Below are 16,804 nucleotides of genomic sequence, written 5' to 3'. Positions count from 1 at the left end.
TTTGACTCATGATTTGAGTCATTTCTCTCTTTTGAATGGTATCACATGTTATATTAGGCTTAAAATGTGAAGCAAACACTGTGGAGTTGAATCACCCAGTGTTCCTGGATGCCACAGCAGGACACCTGTGCTGAAATGAAAGCAGTGTCCCCACCGCCCCTCCCTCCCTCCCTCCCTCCGCGCGTGGGCGGGCCCTCGCGCTCCCGTCCCCTCCCCTCACTGGAGGAATCGAGCAGCTTTATTGTCCGGATGCGCACGTGGAGACGGCACTACTGCGGCTCGGCTTCCACGCGCGCTCGTGCAGCTGTCTCCTCGCGCTCGTCTTGTTATGTTGGAGGCCAATGCTGCTACCTTCCACTCATCATCACAGCCCTCGCGCGGAAGGAGAAGCCTTTTGTAAGCTGCAAGCCTTGCTGAGAATGAGTCCCGCATAACTCCGGCTGTTGTCGCTGTCTGCCCCCTCCTTTCTCTTTCTTTTTCCCCTCTCCCGCGCTCTCCAAGTTGAGTCATTGTACCTAAGTATGGTAGATAAAGGCCCCTTGTTGACTTCTGCCGTTATTTTTTACCTGTCCATTGGGGCGGCAATTTTTCAAGTCCTGGAGGAGCCCAACTGGAAACTGGCTGTAGCTCAGTACAGTGCCCAGAAGGATAAAATACTTGAGGACTATCCCTGTCTGACGAAAGCTGATTTGGACAGAATATTAGAGGTATGGACAGCGTCTTAAACTCAACACTTTTCCTCTCTGACTTCATGAAACACATCCCAGTGCAGAGCTTCTGTCAGGCCACATGAGGATGTGAATCATCTGATCTGCCTTAAATGATTGTATTGCTGCAGTGTGACTTGAAACGGGTGGCACATGAGGGCTAAATGAGCCTCAGCTGGTAAGTAAGCTTTCACCAGACACTAACCAAATTCTTGAGGCTTCGTCGGTCCACGGGTCATCTTTGTGGGTCAGCACAGCCGCAGTTTATATGCAAGAAGGCTGAATCTTGACTATTGTAACAGCATGAAGTCATGAAGGCAGCTATCATTGAAATTCCCTGCACTGTTAGAAGGCCCCTGGACAGACTTGTGGATGTACTGTGGTGTTCTCTTTGGAGGGGGGGTCCTTGTGTCACTGCCTCATGATGAGATGTTGTAATACCTGCCTGAATTCAGTTTCTGTTGTAAAACAGGCAGCCTGTATGTCTGGAGCAGTGATTATGATACAGGGTGTGGAGGGCCAATCTGTAACCTCGGCCCTTTAAAATCTGCTATACACGGTGTTCTATTGCCAGTTACTTGTCAGGATGACAATTCCTTACCCAGCAGTAAAGCCGGTGCTGTTGACCTCTGCGGTTTTACCATCGGCACTGAATGAACGTAGTAAGTCAACACTCCTGTGATTTCACAGGTGTTTGCCCCATCGCATGTTGTTTGTTCACTTCCCTGCAAATGTGGAGGCTTTCCGACCTTGATGCTCTGTTTGTTTGCGATGTTTGAGTGTGACAAGCAGACATAATCTTCACGTCTCAAGGAGGAATCCTTCCCCAGGCTAGATAAGTGCAACACACTATCTCTGAGGAGTCCTTGCTGCGCTAATAACTCTAACGCAGGAATTATTGCAGTGCTGCTTTTTTAAAGCTTTTTGCACTTGTGAGCATGACCAAAACATGTCTCAACCTGTGCCCCTTTTTGGGCCCACATCAGTATGAGGGAGGTTTATTACCCCCCATCCCCCCTTCTGCTTCCCTGTGCTTTTCCTTTTTGTGTTTGAGGGGACTGAAAGGGATATGCCCACCAACCTCCCCCCATTCAAATCACCTCTGTGACCGCCCAGCCCCTGCAGTGGCAGAGTTTGCTTCTGAATGTAGTGGAGAGGATGGGGGGGGGGGTGGGGGGTGGGGGGGGGGGGGGGGGGGGGGGGGGGGGGGTTGGGAGAGTGTGAGAAGCTGCTGATTTTGGTTGAACTCTTGAGGCGCCTCAACTAGTACTGAAACATTTCCTGCTCGTGCATGCTCTCTGAGGGACAGAGCCCACATTATGCCATATGTGGGGGCTTTTTGTTCATTTGTGTGAACAAGAAAAGTGTATATGTGTATGTATAAGCTTAGTTTTTTCTATCTACTTCAGATGAAGCTGTCTGCTTCTGTATGACCAAAGCCCTGAACGCGTTTGACAGCTGCAGTAGCTTGGAAAACGACGATATGCGGCATATAATGGTGAAACTGGATCACTGAACACAGAGCACACACCATAGCACTCGACCCCAGCCACCCCCCCAACCCACACTCTGTGCTCCTCCCATCTGGTCGTCGGCATAGAAAAAAGTTTCATCCAGCAGGAGTTTTGTCCCCTCTGCCGTAACAGAACTGAATAGAACATCCACGTTGTAATGAGCCTTGAGATTGTGTGTTCGTGCATGTGGAGTTAGAGAACCTGATGCTGGTGGGTGTGTGTTGTTGGATCCATGTATGTATCTGTCCAGTATGATGTACTGGTGTATTCTTGAGGCTGCGTGGAAGGTGGAAACCATTTTCCTTGCTAAGGACAAATCTAAATGTAACCGGCCTCAGCAGCCTCCCAGTGAACACGGCCATCAACTTCAGTGCCCCATATGACTCTTTTCCAGGCTGCTGTAACTGTCATAAACCATCCAGGCTTTCATCATATGGAGGTTGGTGTGGTTCATCTAAAGTAGGCTACCAAGGTTATCGATCAGTGCTTGATGTAGCAAAACATGACCTTTTATATGTATATTATTTCTGTCTATGGCCGCTCCAGGGCTCCGTTTCTAAAACAGATGAACATACAGTATCACCCTTGAGTCGCCTTAATCAGCTTTACTAGTGGCAGGAGCTGAGATTCTACAAGGTTTCCGTCGTGGAAACTTTTCTCAGCTCGTTAACAGTTAAAAAATATAAGCAGACTTTAACGAGAGAAGGCAGGGCTCTTGTAAAAGTTAGTCCTCTCTGTTTTATTAACAAGGAGTGCAATATTAACACTGCAAGCCTTGAAGTGGTCACAGTTTACAGATTAGATTTTATGGTCCATCGATGCCAGCTCTCGAGAGGCTGTTTGTAAAAGTTCAGTGACGGGGGTGGCTGCACATCTCTGCTGCAAGGAAGAATGCAGGACTGAGTCGCTCTGGTCGCAGCATGTAGTGTGAGCGGCGTGCTCTTTGTTTCAGTGCTGCCCAGAAGCACAGTGAACACAGGCGGGAGAAGAGTTTCCAGCATCGCACATACTCCTCCAGTCTATACTTGAATGCATGGAACTTTTAGCAATTATCTACACACATTTCTCTGGACAGGGACACCGTAAAGATAGACCCTTTCAAAACACACAGAAACTTTGTTAATGTGATCAATTAGCACCATGTAATCAGTCATTTCATGTATTTAAAGTACTAATTAACATTTCAAATCAACAGTAAAAATGTAAAATAACCTTAAATATGAGCAGTTTCCCATATCAGTTATTCATCTGTGTTATACAACATGAAACTCATACACAGCACGACATGTCAGTGGACATGCTGATGGCATGGGTTATACAAATACCTCATACTGTGGCTACATACTGTGTGTCGCATTCAGTTCTGTAAAGAAAGATCAGCAGCGGTGTGTTCAAGTTTTCAGCTGAAGGAGAAATGTGACCATTTTTATGATGTTGGAAAAATAGTTTTTTTCCCAGCCCAGAATATCCGGGCCAAGAGGTGCCTGTAGTGAATCAAACTGTGAGGGCACTTAAAATGTGCCTTTCCACAGCGAAAGCACTGGCTTCTTTGATTTCACTTTTTGTGTTACTGTCCTGTTCCACATTACTCAAAGATCATGTTTGTGTGGCCAAATGAGAAGCTCGCAAACACACTACTGTCACATGCGTGAAGTGAAACATGGCCCCTGGTAAGAATGCAAAAAGCACGAATGAATGAAGTAGCACTCTGTTTTCAGAGATATCTAACTTTGTCATGTGCCCAAGCCTGAAATAGCCAAGTCTTTCTTTCCCTTTTGAAATGTGGAAAAAAAAAATACACTGAAGTCATGGAAGGTAGCCATGTATTTTAATGTCATGAGTTTGGGTTTACGCAATTAGTTAACAAGACAGAAATGTCCTTCTTGCCTTGTATGCCTAATTAGATTTGACTTCAGCCCCAGATGGCTGACTGCACTGTACATCGTCAGTACAATGTGACAGTTTAAGTCAGTATATCAATGCAACCAGTCTACACTGTTTAAGGTTAACCTAGTTTCACCCTGCAACAAGTCCGAACCAAGTTTCACTTGAGTGTAAGTTACTTAAAGGTTAATTTACAAAGAAAAGTCCCATTCGTGATGTTAATGAGGTCAGTCTTTGAATCTCGTGCGTATTCTGTGAATAGTGTAATATGATCCGATTAATCCTTCTGCTGGAATTTCACAGCTTGCTTCTTCGTGTCTTCACCAAATCCAGAAAAAGCTGTAAGATGGACAAACGTCTGTACTTTGTCTTAATCCGCATCTGTTTCTTCTCATTTGAATTTGTTGAGGTGGTTGTTTTTTGTGTTGAAATAAATGAGGCAAACAGCACCTGCACCCTCTCAGATTCTCTTCTATCGCCCCCACACTCTGTGGCAGCTCTTTGATTTGTTTGCTCAGTGAAATCTCTTTGTTTTTGTGCGCATTGTTTGGAACCCATGCATCTTGTATCAGAAATCAATAGTGACATAGTCAGTCCTTCCCACAGGCTGCAGTGTTGTGCTCATGTGCTGGAAGTGGAAAAATACCTAGGAGCTGGAGTGGTATGCTGGGCCGCCAGCTGTCCTGATTACAGTTGGAGTTTGTCTTTGTGGTTTTTACCGTTCTTTGGCTACCAGAGTGTTGCAGTGGCAGATTGCTCTGCCTGCAGTTTGGCAATATTTTAGGCTTCTACGGAAGTAAGGGAGTCGTTTGACGTGGAAGAGTGTAGCACACACTGTGTTATGGTCATGTGATTTGTGTGATATTGTGTTTTTGCTTTTGTTGCTTTTTATGGCATCACGTTGTGATTTTCAATATGAATGTAAGTCAATATGATGAAGGTTTTATCACAGCTTAGTACAATCCTTCTTATGGCTGTATAAGGCTGTATAAAGTGGACACATTGAGTGTCTCTAGCTCTATAGCTGATGTCTGTTTCAGTATAACCACATCAAAAACATGTATAATCACATAATAAGTGATTGCTGATTTAGTAATTGTTAATTTCAGATCAGTAAAACATTTCCAAAGGTCTTCAGAGATCTTGCAGAAATGTTCTTCCACCCTTCGTTCTCTCTCTCTGACACTGTAACCTGCAGCTGACAGCATGTGCTTATGGCATAAATTGTGTTTTAGTTGCATTCTGTCATGCTGTGCCTACACTAGAGCTGCACGATATATCGTTTGAGCATGGTCATCGTGATGTGTGCATGTACAATAGCCACATTGCAAGATGTGCAATATGAAATGCATGTCGCGGGCTCTGCGGAGTATAGTGTGGGACCAGACAGGGGAGCTCTGGGGGAGAGAGCTGAGGGCGGAGCGGAGCTTCTGGATGCATAAACAACCAGAGTCACATCGGATTCTGCTCTAAGAGAGCTCAGAGTTCATTTTTCAAACTTTTGGGATTAAAAAGTGGATTTATCCCCACTTCAACCTGTCTGCTGCAACGTGCCACAGAGGTGCCGACCTGATCTGTAATTAGTCTCTCTTCACTGACTACTTACTGAAAGGGAAATATACCTTACTTCATAAACGTACAGAGAGGAGAGGGGAAAGAGAAAAGACTGTCAGGAAATAACTGAAAAAATTGGGAATCTGGCGAGTGCCAAGTTCAAACAGCATGTAGAGCTGGATTATTTTCACATTGATCTGGGTGAATAAAGGGTTCCTTTCCAGAAAACCAGAGTTAGTGATGGAACGATGGCAAGAGGGTCACAAAACAAAAAACAAAACCAAAAACCGTCCATCACAGTCTGACAAGGAGCACTACCTGTTTTGGTAATTTGATAAGATGATTGAGTGCACACAACAAACCGATGGCTGTGAATGCAGTCTGCGTATCACCTGTCTGGAAATATGCACATGAGGCGGCTCTACAGGGCCTTTATTCCCACTATCAGCAACGCCTCAACCCGGTGCTGGGAGTAGGAGTAGGAAGACTGGCTGTTTTCCACTATTTTTGTTTGAAAAATGACGGAAATGATTGACTGATTATCAAAATAGTTAGTCAAGTAATTCTCTCAGCTCTAGTCACATTGACAGAAAATGTTTCAGAAAGGTTGCTCATTGTAGGCATATTTAACACAATATTTTCTGAGATTTTCTCTCTGTTTCATTTGTCAGACACTGGGTGAGATTTGAGATTTAAAACAGCAATGTTTCTTGACCAAGATTGGTGCATTATTTTATGTTTTATTTATTATTTAACTTCAAAAGTCATTTCTATACAAAGTGTTTCCTAAGGTTGGGGTCATTTTTTCCAATGCTGTATTGGTTTCTAATTAGCTGCTCTTAAGCACTCAGTTCCACCCAGTCTATTTTTCCTAAACTGTCCAACAGAGCATGTCCATGTTGGTGGCCTTGGTCTGATAGCCAGTTGTCCACTGTTTCAGCTTGCAGAGAAGCCAGTTTAACAACTTCCTCCTTAACTGGTTTTGGCTCAGTATGACACAAAGTGTCTTTTATCTTTCTACCCCAGTGTTCAAGCTTTTTGTGTTGTTCTCAGGGTCATTTGTGACCCGAAGCAACCACGAGTTGACCAGTGGCTGACCCTTTAACCTCTAATGGACCTCATGCATTGCGAAGCCTGTTCAGTCACATATGAGCATCTTTTCCTGATAAATGCTTTGTGGACACAGAAAAAAACAATACTTCTCTTTCCTAGCTTGTGTAGGTGAAAGACAAGGCAGTTGAATGGCAGCAGTACTGGATATTTAAAGATTTTCAATAACAGCAAACATGTTAACCTCTAAAGGCTGTCTTGGTTTTAAAGGTTACAACCCTTGTCCTCTATTTAAGTGACATGCACTGAGGGCACAACACTCACTCCCATGATTTAGCTTGCACTCTGCCCTCATTGTATTCCTGTGAATCAGCGTTTTGAATGTCTCAAACTTCAGCACTTTTTATCTGGCAGACAGACTGTGAACATGTGCAAATCACCCTCATTAGGCTGGAATAAGGTGCAGAGCTGACCACACACAGGCCACAGACATGACGTACAAACATAACATTTGTCCCTTTTTTCACTTTTTCCACAATGGAAACTGACCTCAAACAACCGAAACTGTTACAGTTACAGCCAGTAGGGTTAAAAAAAAAAAAAAAAAATCATATTGGCCACACAAGGAATGAAATCAGTTTTTGTTTGCGGGATTTACCAAAAGCAGTCTGTCATTTGAATATTAAATGTACTTTCATTTAAATCTTGTGCAGCTCTGTTGCTGTAAACACCTTATCACTTTCCATTAGTACAAGCCACATGGCTGGAAACCGAGTGCACGTGTGATGCCATTCCTGCCCTTTAGCCTTTTTGTTGTGGGCAGATTTGAGGAATGAGCATGCATGTTCTTTATCAAGTTTCCAGCGTGACCTGCTTTTGGTCTCTGCTTGTTTCACTACTGGTTTCACCATTTGTGGATGTATAGGAACATTTTGATGGTAAGAAATACATTGCATAGATTACAATAAAAAAATAGATATGCCTGTCCGTTGTCTTCATCAGATGTAGCTACTTCTACACAGTTGGAGGGCAAATCAAGTGTATCTATGTACTTGTTCAGCAGGTCAAAGGGGGATATGCTGCAGTGGGCTATCAAAGGTTCCTGCAATCTGCTTATACCAAGTAAGATTTAAGGCTAAACATGGACAATAATGAGGTTATGCATATAAATGTAACCAGTAATTATAGATGCTGTGGACTGTCAGGGGGGCTGTCAAATGTGAAAGTGCGCAAGCAGGACAGTTGTGTGAGGTTTTTTGAAGTGAGGTTTTCCCTCTTTAATTTCTAGTCATGGTTGGAACACAAACTTGGTCATCCTAAAGCCCAGCGGAGGAACTGTGTTGTTTCAGCAGACAAAAGAATGGCCTCCCCTTGTGCTGGTAATTACAGAGAACTGTCACAGACGTGTTATTATTAAAGAACCAAGCATCTTCCAGTACTTAAGGGCTTATGTGAATTTTGCCAACCCCTGCACATTTCCCCCGTTCAGACACATTTGGAGAAACACAAACGTTGGCGTGGGGGGAATGCATTGTCCCACGACACATGGTCGGGTGTTTGAGTATCCAACAGGGGGAGTTCAGTTTCTGTTGTGGCTGTTCAAGCACACATATGGTTGGGAATGATTGATTAGGCATTTTCTGTCTCCTCTGGATGTCAACAACACTAAAGCTTCCTTGCGAGAGTGAGCTGATGTATCCCATGCTCTAAGTCAAGGAGGCCAATGGGCCCCACTTGTGGCCCTGCTCTAAGGTGGTTAGAAACATATTGCCTGTAGATTCAGCACAAAATAACACCCCTTTCCTGAAGAATTTCTTGTGTTGTACATATTCAGTACAAGCTTGGGATATTAAAAATGAAAAACAAGAAGCAGCACAATGAAGAAGCACCTGGGTTTTTTTTTTCTTTTTAAATCCTTGCATCATCATGTTATGAAATAGCTAATTAAGGATGTGCCACTTGTCTTCCTGTTTCCCTATCAATGTAAGCAGTGGTTGGAACCATAAAGCCCTCAGGTTAACAGCAATTCTCTAAGGGTTTCAGCTCATCAGTACCACTGCAGATACCATCAACATATCACAGGAAGGATGTGGTGGAAGAAATGAAGCTTACACACGACAAACTTCCTGTCTTCCTTAATCTTCTAAGCCAGATCGGAGTCTTTAATTACCAACAATTGATAGCATACGTTTGTTTAGCATCCACTCATCTCTTTTTGAGTGAGTTGAATCTGAACTCAAGCTTATATGTACTCAGCTGTGCTCTTTGCTCTTCTTTGTCCTCAGGTGGTGTCCGATGCTGCAGGCCAAGGCGTCACTATAACTGGCAGCAAGACCTTCAACAACTGGAACTGGCCAAATGCTGTTATCTTTGCAGCCACTGTTATCACTACTATCGGTAAGTAATGTTGGACGTTCAGCAGTTTTGGATCTAGTTCTGATGGGAAACAAGCCTTTTTTTTAAGTTTTGTCAAACTTTACTTGTTTGAGAGAAAGCGACTGAGTAATGTTACAGCTGCTGAGCTGTCAGGCAGACTTTTAAAATTGTTCTTTGTTCCGTTGAGACAAATTCTGTTACGGTCAAAAAAAAAAACCCATCTGTATTGGTTGCATGGTTTTTGCACGACAGCTGCACTGCATCAGCCATCCCAGAGACATGGTGCGGGGGACGTTGCTGTGGGGGGAGTTGACCTCAATTGTGTCCGTGGGGAAACAGCGTGTCATATTACCTTTTTAACCTAAGGAAAGAAAAATCCTTCACAGTGTCTTTATCCCTCTGTAAAGCCGTACTACAGATACATACAGAACACAGCTGTAGATGGCTGAAACGACCTAACCCTAACCACTTTGTTTTCACTGTACGTTCTTAAAGGATATGGGAACATTGCCCCTAAAACCTCAGCAGGCCGTGGATTTTGCATCTTCTATGGATTGTTTGGTGTGCCTTTATGTCTTACCTGGATCAGTGAGCTAGGAAAATTCTTCGGTGGTAGAGCCAAGCACCTAGGCCAGTACCTAACCAAAAAAGGATTTTCACTGGTAAGTTAATATGAGCTTTTTTCCCTCTTCTTGGACAAGTACTTGAATCTCTCTGTGGTGTCACAAAACTTTGACCTGAAGCAATGTTGTTGTATTTTTTTCTTTTCCAGAGAAAGGCTCAATTTACCTGCACAGCTCTTTTTCTCCTCTGGGGTGTGCTGGTCCATTTAGTCCTTCCACCTTTTGTGTTTATGTACCAAGAGGGTTGGTCATATATTGAAGGCTTGTACTTCTCATTTGTCACCTTGACCACAATTGGTTTTGGGGACTTGGTAGCAGGTAAGATGAAATATACATACTTCTATACATACATACTTTAAGTTTATTAAGTTTGGACAGAAAACCTGCATATACAAGCATAAATAAAAGGCATCCCTTGATCGCTTTGAACATATCACATTTACAAGACAGTTTTTATATAAATGATTTAATCACATCAAAGTTGCACATGGATACCAGGGTCTTTATGGGCTCTTAAAGGATTCTTTTGATTGAGCTAATCAAATTAGACCAGGTCAGGACTTTAAATTCAAATGGTCTTTGCTGGTCCTTGCAGGTGTGGAGCCGAATAAAGAATACCCAGCTCTCTACCGTTACTTTGTGGAAGTGTGGATTTATCTGGGGTTGGCTTGGCTTTCTTTGTTCTTCAACTGGAAAGTGCGGATGGTGATTGAGGCCCACAAGGCACTGAAGAAACGGCGCAAGATGCGCAAGCTATCTCTCGATGAGCTCCGACACTACAAAGAGTCTCACAAGGCTACTCCTCGTTTGTCTCCCACTCCCAATGATGTCAACATCTTCAGCTTCCTGTCCAAGAAGCAAGAAGGTTACAATGACTTGATTAAGCAGATTGGCAGCAAAAAAGATGTCAGACACAACGGCACCAGTGACAACGCCATCAATAAAGCTAAAGAGATTAGTCGCTCTAAAAGTTGCAATGATGCGCCCATGTTTAATAGTCACACCATCCTCAGTCTGGACCGTTCACCACGGCAAAAGAGACGCTATAGTTTCAGTGACCGCGTCACTGTTGCCTTTTCAAAGTCCAAGAACTACCTCCTGGGCTCGGATAATGGTTTGCTGCTAACAGAGGACCATGTAGAGGGTGACCTAGAACTCGACCAGGACCAAATGTATGAGAACCAGCTTGACAAGGATGTCGACCTAGAGAACGGAGGAGTGGGAGACTGTGGAGCAGGTGGTCGCAGGACATGGGACTCTAAAGAGTACCACCCCTTAACGTTCCAAAATGCAAACATCACTTTTATAGACGAGGAGAACTTTCTCAGCAATAACTTGGAGGAGGAGAATGACGACGATGATGATGATGATGACGATTCTAAAGCAAAACTGTCCATTACCACATGTGATGAAAACATTGAAACAAACTCCAAAGAGGAAGAGAGTTCTGAATCTGAAGGGTCTGTGTTCACCAGTGACTGCTCTGAGCACAGCCACTCCTATGAGAAACTTGTAGAGGAATATGCAAAGGAAGAAAACACAGACTCTTGATCTCTGGCTGTTGGTATTGAAGTGTATGTATTCGAATTAGAATTGTTGGAACGAATACCAGAATTCCCATTGCACTTTTCAGACCAAGATGAAACTCCAAATGGATGTTCTGTTTTTATCTGAGAAATGATAATAGACATTATTTTAACTATTTCTAAGAGCTGAGCTTCTTATAAACTCTCCAACAAACCTTGGTATGGACAACAGAGAATGGCATGTAACCCTATGAGTATTTCACATCTGCTCTATTTATGTCTTTTCATATGGTTTAAGAAACCAATAACTATTTTCCACAAGTCCTTTTTTCTACTCATAGGTTGATAAGAAATTATGTGTGGAAATGTATTCAGTTTCCCATAGTTTCTTCTATGCATATTCACCATATTGGTGTTTTTCTAATATTTATTAAAATGAAGGACATAGTAGCTTTTATTCACTGGCTACATGGGTTCTCCCATTGCACAATTCCACCAAATTAGAACAGTTCAAAGTTCATTTCAGTGCAGATTGTCTTTTAAAACCTGAGCCAAAAGTTTGTCCTTAGAGAAAAATGAGGTTAAGGGTCAGTTCTTCTCCTTGGGTGTTTCTTGGGTGAAGTCCTTGATAACTTTTATTTTGACTGTAAGGAACAGAATTGTGAGTGCACAAGAGGTCATTAGTGATGCATAGGCACCCGGGAGTCGAGAACCAGCAAAAGTAAACTTTATGGCAAAATCTGAACGTCCTGCCAGAGAGACACACTAAGCTTAGATTTATTTTCCTGTTTTTAACACCTCTGTTCCAAGCAACGGTTGTAAACCGTTGTCTGCTTTGGAAATGATCCTCCCATTGTAACGTACAATAGACATCTGTCAGAATGGGAGCTGGTTTAGTGGGCACATACTTTACTGTTGTGTTTTGCTGCTGACAGCATGTCAGATGTCAATCCTGAGCCATCTACCATGGCAGTGCATAACAAAACCTTGACAGCCACGATATTCTCACTTTTTGTCTCTGTAGCACCCTTTCACTTCATTGTATTTGCCATGTAAATATTGGCTGAAAGTCCATCAGTAGTCACAAACACAGCTCTGCTCAGGACATGGCCTTGCTACTCATGTTTGCCTTTGGGGGTTTGTACCGGCGTGAATGACTGAAGTACCGCTAATGCCGGGCTGCCAAGGTTATCTTGTAACAGATCGATGCTCTCTTGACGTATGTTTTAGTCATGAGACATAAAGTCAGCAGTTGGTGCCCTCAGTTACTGTAAAATATTTCCCTGTGCTCTCATGTGACACACATCTGTTGTTAGATGTCAGCTGATGGCTGTGAGGTGCCTTAAATCCACTGCAATATAGAGGGATATACTGCACAATGTAACATCTGTTGAATGTACTTTGACTCATTCACTATAGGGTTAAATCTTGCATACATGGTGTTTATGTTTTCTCTTCTCCTCGTCTTTTATTTGATCACAGGGCCACCACTCTTTTCTATGTAACATTCTCCCTGTCTCTCGATCTCGTATTTTCACCGGTAGTTCTTAATGTCTTTGTGCAGCATTGTTATGCAGCCATGGTACTTATCTGGACTAAATTTCAAGCATGTCTCTAGATTATTGACTAAGAACAGGTAAGACTGGTTGAACCCATTGTCCCAAGTTTTCCTCTTGGTGTTGCTTCATTGTGTAAAACTCCAGTACAGTTGTTTTTAGTGTACTCTTTTTTTAATGATTTAAATTATTTGTTTGTACAAATGTGGATATGAATTTCAAACAAAATGGTATATTTCATGTAAATAAACATTTAATAAAACTTGTGTTTTTGTGATCAATATTTCAATGAGCTTGTAAGCTTTAATGACTCCATTTGACAAATGAAATCCCATTTAAGTCTTGATACTTGAGTACAGATGCTGACAGCTGCGGACTTGTAAACACATGTTTCTATACATACTACAATCAGGGGTCTGCATACTAACAAGCATTACAACAATCGAGCTTAACGAGCATCGGACCAAAGATGGGAAAGACATGAAAGAAGCTTTTCTACCGCCAGGTGCAGTCAGTGCACTTGGAGTGCTTACAAATGTTTGAGAACTATATGATAACTATGATAATGTCACCAGGGTTATCTCACTTATACAAATCTAGATATTAGATGGATTACCATGAAATTTTATGCAGACAATCATGGTCTCCAGAGGATGAATCCTGACTGATTATTCCCTGACTTTCAAGTGTCATCAGTGTGTTCCAATTGTTTGATTTATGACTGAATATTTTCTAAATTGCATTTACATCAGCCTTGGTATTCATTTTTAATGCTTATTAATGAATGTTAGCATGTTAACATGCTAAACTAAGATAGTGATCATGGTAAAAAAATGTACCTGCTGGCATCTCTTGTTGTGTAGTCGAACCTACATTACTGAATGTGACTCTGAGTAACATCTAAATTAAAGATTTAATGGAGATGCAAAGGCACCTGCCTTTCTGTGTGGATATTCTTATGGAATTAGAGTCCTAGTTCCTGCAACTTGTTCAAAATTTGCATGGAGCACTTAGTGGCACCTGGCATTGCTCATTATGCACAGAAACGTCAAGGTCATCCTTTCAGACAGGTCAAGTCCACTGCAAAGGAGGAGAAAGCTGATATGCAAGCCTATAACAATAATGACGCTGGATAAACAAATAATGAGTCAGATGCTACACAAACAGAATTCTTGCACATTATCTCTTCTTGTTTAAAAGCCACCTGAACACTTTATGTTAGAGTATCAGTTACTGATTGAATGCAGGTGAAAGTGTGGAGCCACTGGACCCAGACTGTTGATGTGTCCTGATTTGGCAAAAAGACGTGAGATTAGCCTGTGTGTAACAGTCCGCTGTTTGTGGCACAGGCTGAAAATGAATAGCACTGCCAGAGTGGATTCACCACAATAACTCTGGCTCTGCCCTGAGTGAAGAAATGTCAACATTAACGTTCTCCATGCCTTCAGTAAAAGATGAAATTGAACAACAACGCCTTGGTGCTTTTATAACTTTCTGAAACACGTACATGATGTTATTGCCTCTCAGTCTGATGGCATGAGAAATTCTCATTCATACACATATAGGATACATATTTACCTGCATTTCCGCCATCATCGTTTCACTAGAAAGGGGTGGTGTCGGGGAAGCTTTGCCCGTATAAACGTCAACTCAACTGATGATGGTTCCTGAACCAAACCAAGGAGAGGGCTCACTGTGAAAATGTGCTGAGCCTGGTGGAAACAAGACTTTCTCCTGTTGCTGTGGGATTTCAGGCACTACAGATATCAGCCCTCTCTTACGTCTTCAAGTCATGTACCAAATGACAATGTGACATTGTGAAAGGGGTCTCTCGTCGTGATGAAATGATTACTTGACTCTACACCTCCCATCTGCCTTACTAAGCTTTCTACCTCGTTTCAACTGATTATTTAGCTGTCCAGCCCTCAACGTTCCTGTTTTACTTCACTCTCAGCGCTCTCAAACACTCTCAAAGGGTTTGGTCTTAAAGCTTACACTCAACTGGACTGTGCAGGTTTGGTTTGAGTCACTTAATTGACAGTAGCCTGGTAACAGAAACAAACTGTCATCAGATTTAGTTTAAATATTGTTAAACCTTGACTGCTTCGCTGGAGTATGTGTGCATCACCTTTTGCAGCAGAACGCCACCCACTTCAAACCAGTGATAAGAGCATAGAGCAAATCTTTCAATTAAAATAAACAGAGCTATTTGGACCTCATAACTCATAGTGCGAAACTGATTGAGAAAGAGGGTTTTCAGGGCCGTTAATCATGGTGACAGCTTTCAAAAGCTCAGGCCAACAAAATATTCCACTGCTTCTTAATGCAGCTTCATTCACGTCATAATTTGTAAAAATTTTAATTTGACCGTGGACATGTAAGGCAAAAACACACGAAACAAATGAATGTCCTTCTCATGAAATAAGTGCAATTTGGGAGATGCCTCGGGCCAGTGAAAATTGGCATTTGATCTCCAACTAGTCTCAGTCACTCTCTGTGATGGGACTCAAAGGGATGATTCAGAGCCAGTGTTATCTGCTGGTTAACTCAAAAAAGGAGCCACAGTGCATATGCTTGTTTCATGGTTGTGAATCCCCTCATGCTCATTTTGCGATACCCACAGGTACAGGAGGATCAGAGGGTCTCGTGTCTGCAGTTTCACAGCACTTAAATTCACACATTCTACCACAGCGTCAGCAGTGATGATTTTGCTTGGTTGGGGGATTTTTAAGAGCGAGATAAGATGAGGATAACAGATCAGGAGATGTTTGCTTTTCTCAGATAATGTTCCTCCTTTCACTTTAATGACTTCTAATCTAGTGAGAGAATCTGGAAACCAAAACCACACAATGCTGACCATCATAAACTGGCTATTGAACATCGAGAAACTCCCACTGCAAAACTCCGCCGACAGATTTTATTTGTCATAAAAGAGTCAGCACATGACTGACCTTTGAATTTATATTACTGTCTTATAGGCTTGAAGTTATTCCTCAGGTTATATAGAACTGGTTTCACACATTTCAAACATTCACATCAGGATATACTGATTGCAGCAGCAAACAATGACCACATTTCTATAAGATGCATGTTAATAAGTGGGTCAAGTGCAAAAGCAGAACTATTTTCACACAAGTTTTCAGTTTCAAAGAATCACAATGTGGAGTTTTTCTGGTATGCAGTTATGCACATTTAATGTTCCCCTCCCAAGCACTGCTAACTATGCACTGTCCACTGACGCAGAAAATGAACCCTTGGTGCGATGACCTGCTGAAATTTTACACAGATATGTTGAATGGCGTAACACGGCCAGCCACCATGGGCCAAAGCTAAGATATTGTCCTGCCATATTCAGTGAGAATAGTCAAAAGGGCTTTTTTATTTTTGTTATTCTTAGCTTTACATTTTCTGTTGATGAATTTATTACGCTCAAAAATCTAATCTCTTCCTACCGTAAGTTTAAGACAAGCAGCCCAACGCTGAACTCCCAGTGACCTGCAGGGCTGTCAGACTGTGTGGGTGTGTGCCTGTGTACTATTCATTTAGAGAGTCATATTATGCAAGGAGCTCTGCAAGTATTCTGGCCTCCGTTTCTCACACTGCACTACCTTCTTCAAAGTTTGTGTTTCCCAGACACAGAGTGCACTTGTGAAAAGATTAAAGCGAGGCAGTGTTAAGCCTGCTTGGCAAACGCAGCGAACACAATTAAAATCTGATCATACAGCAACCCAGTCGCTTAATGTTGGTTCCCATTGTGTCTTACATGCCAAAAAAGAATAAAATGAATAATAATAGATCATCTTCTTAACTTGATTTAAGCTAATTCCACCATATGAATCTCAATAGGACCATATGACGTGCACACTACTCAGCTGTTTCTTTGAATACCTATCAGGCCTTAAAACAGTTACTAATGCCCAGTGTGTCAGAATAAATCAACCACTCTCAACCACTTGTCCATCCCGGGACAGAAAGATGGCAGCACTTTGCCAGCACTGTCAACAAAGGAAGAGG

The 16,804-nt window shown here is 42.4% G+C and overlaps 1 protein-coding gene across 1 annotated transcript; it reads left to right on the top strand.

Moving 5' to 3' along the window:
- Positions 1-265: 265 nt before the first annotated feature.
- Positions 266-13,079, top strand: kcnk5a (potassium channel, subfamily K, member 5a). The gene is made up of 5 exons (XM_041953866.1): positions 266-707; positions 8,995-9,106; positions 9,581-9,747; positions 9,858-10,026; positions 10,304-13,079. Exons 1-5 carry the CDS (start codon positions 522-524, stop codon positions 11,257-11,259), a joined length of 1,590 nt encoding a protein of 529 aa, XP_041809800.1. The 5' UTR covers positions 266-521; the 3' UTR covers positions 11,260-13,079.
- Positions 13,080-16,804: the final 3,725 nt, after the last annotated feature.

The sequence above is a fragment of the Chelmon rostratus genome, chromosome 15 (genome assembly GCF_017976325.1).
Source record: "Chelmon rostratus isolate fCheRos1 chromosome 15, fCheRos1.pri, whole genome shotgun sequence".
In the NCBI taxonomy this organism is placed as follows: domain Eukaryota; kingdom Metazoa; phylum Chordata; class Actinopteri; order Chaetodontiformes; family Chaetodontidae; genus Chelmon; species Chelmon rostratus.
The sequence above is the reverse complement of the archived record's forward strand: the minus strand, read 5'-3'. Positions and strand labels throughout refer to the sequence as shown.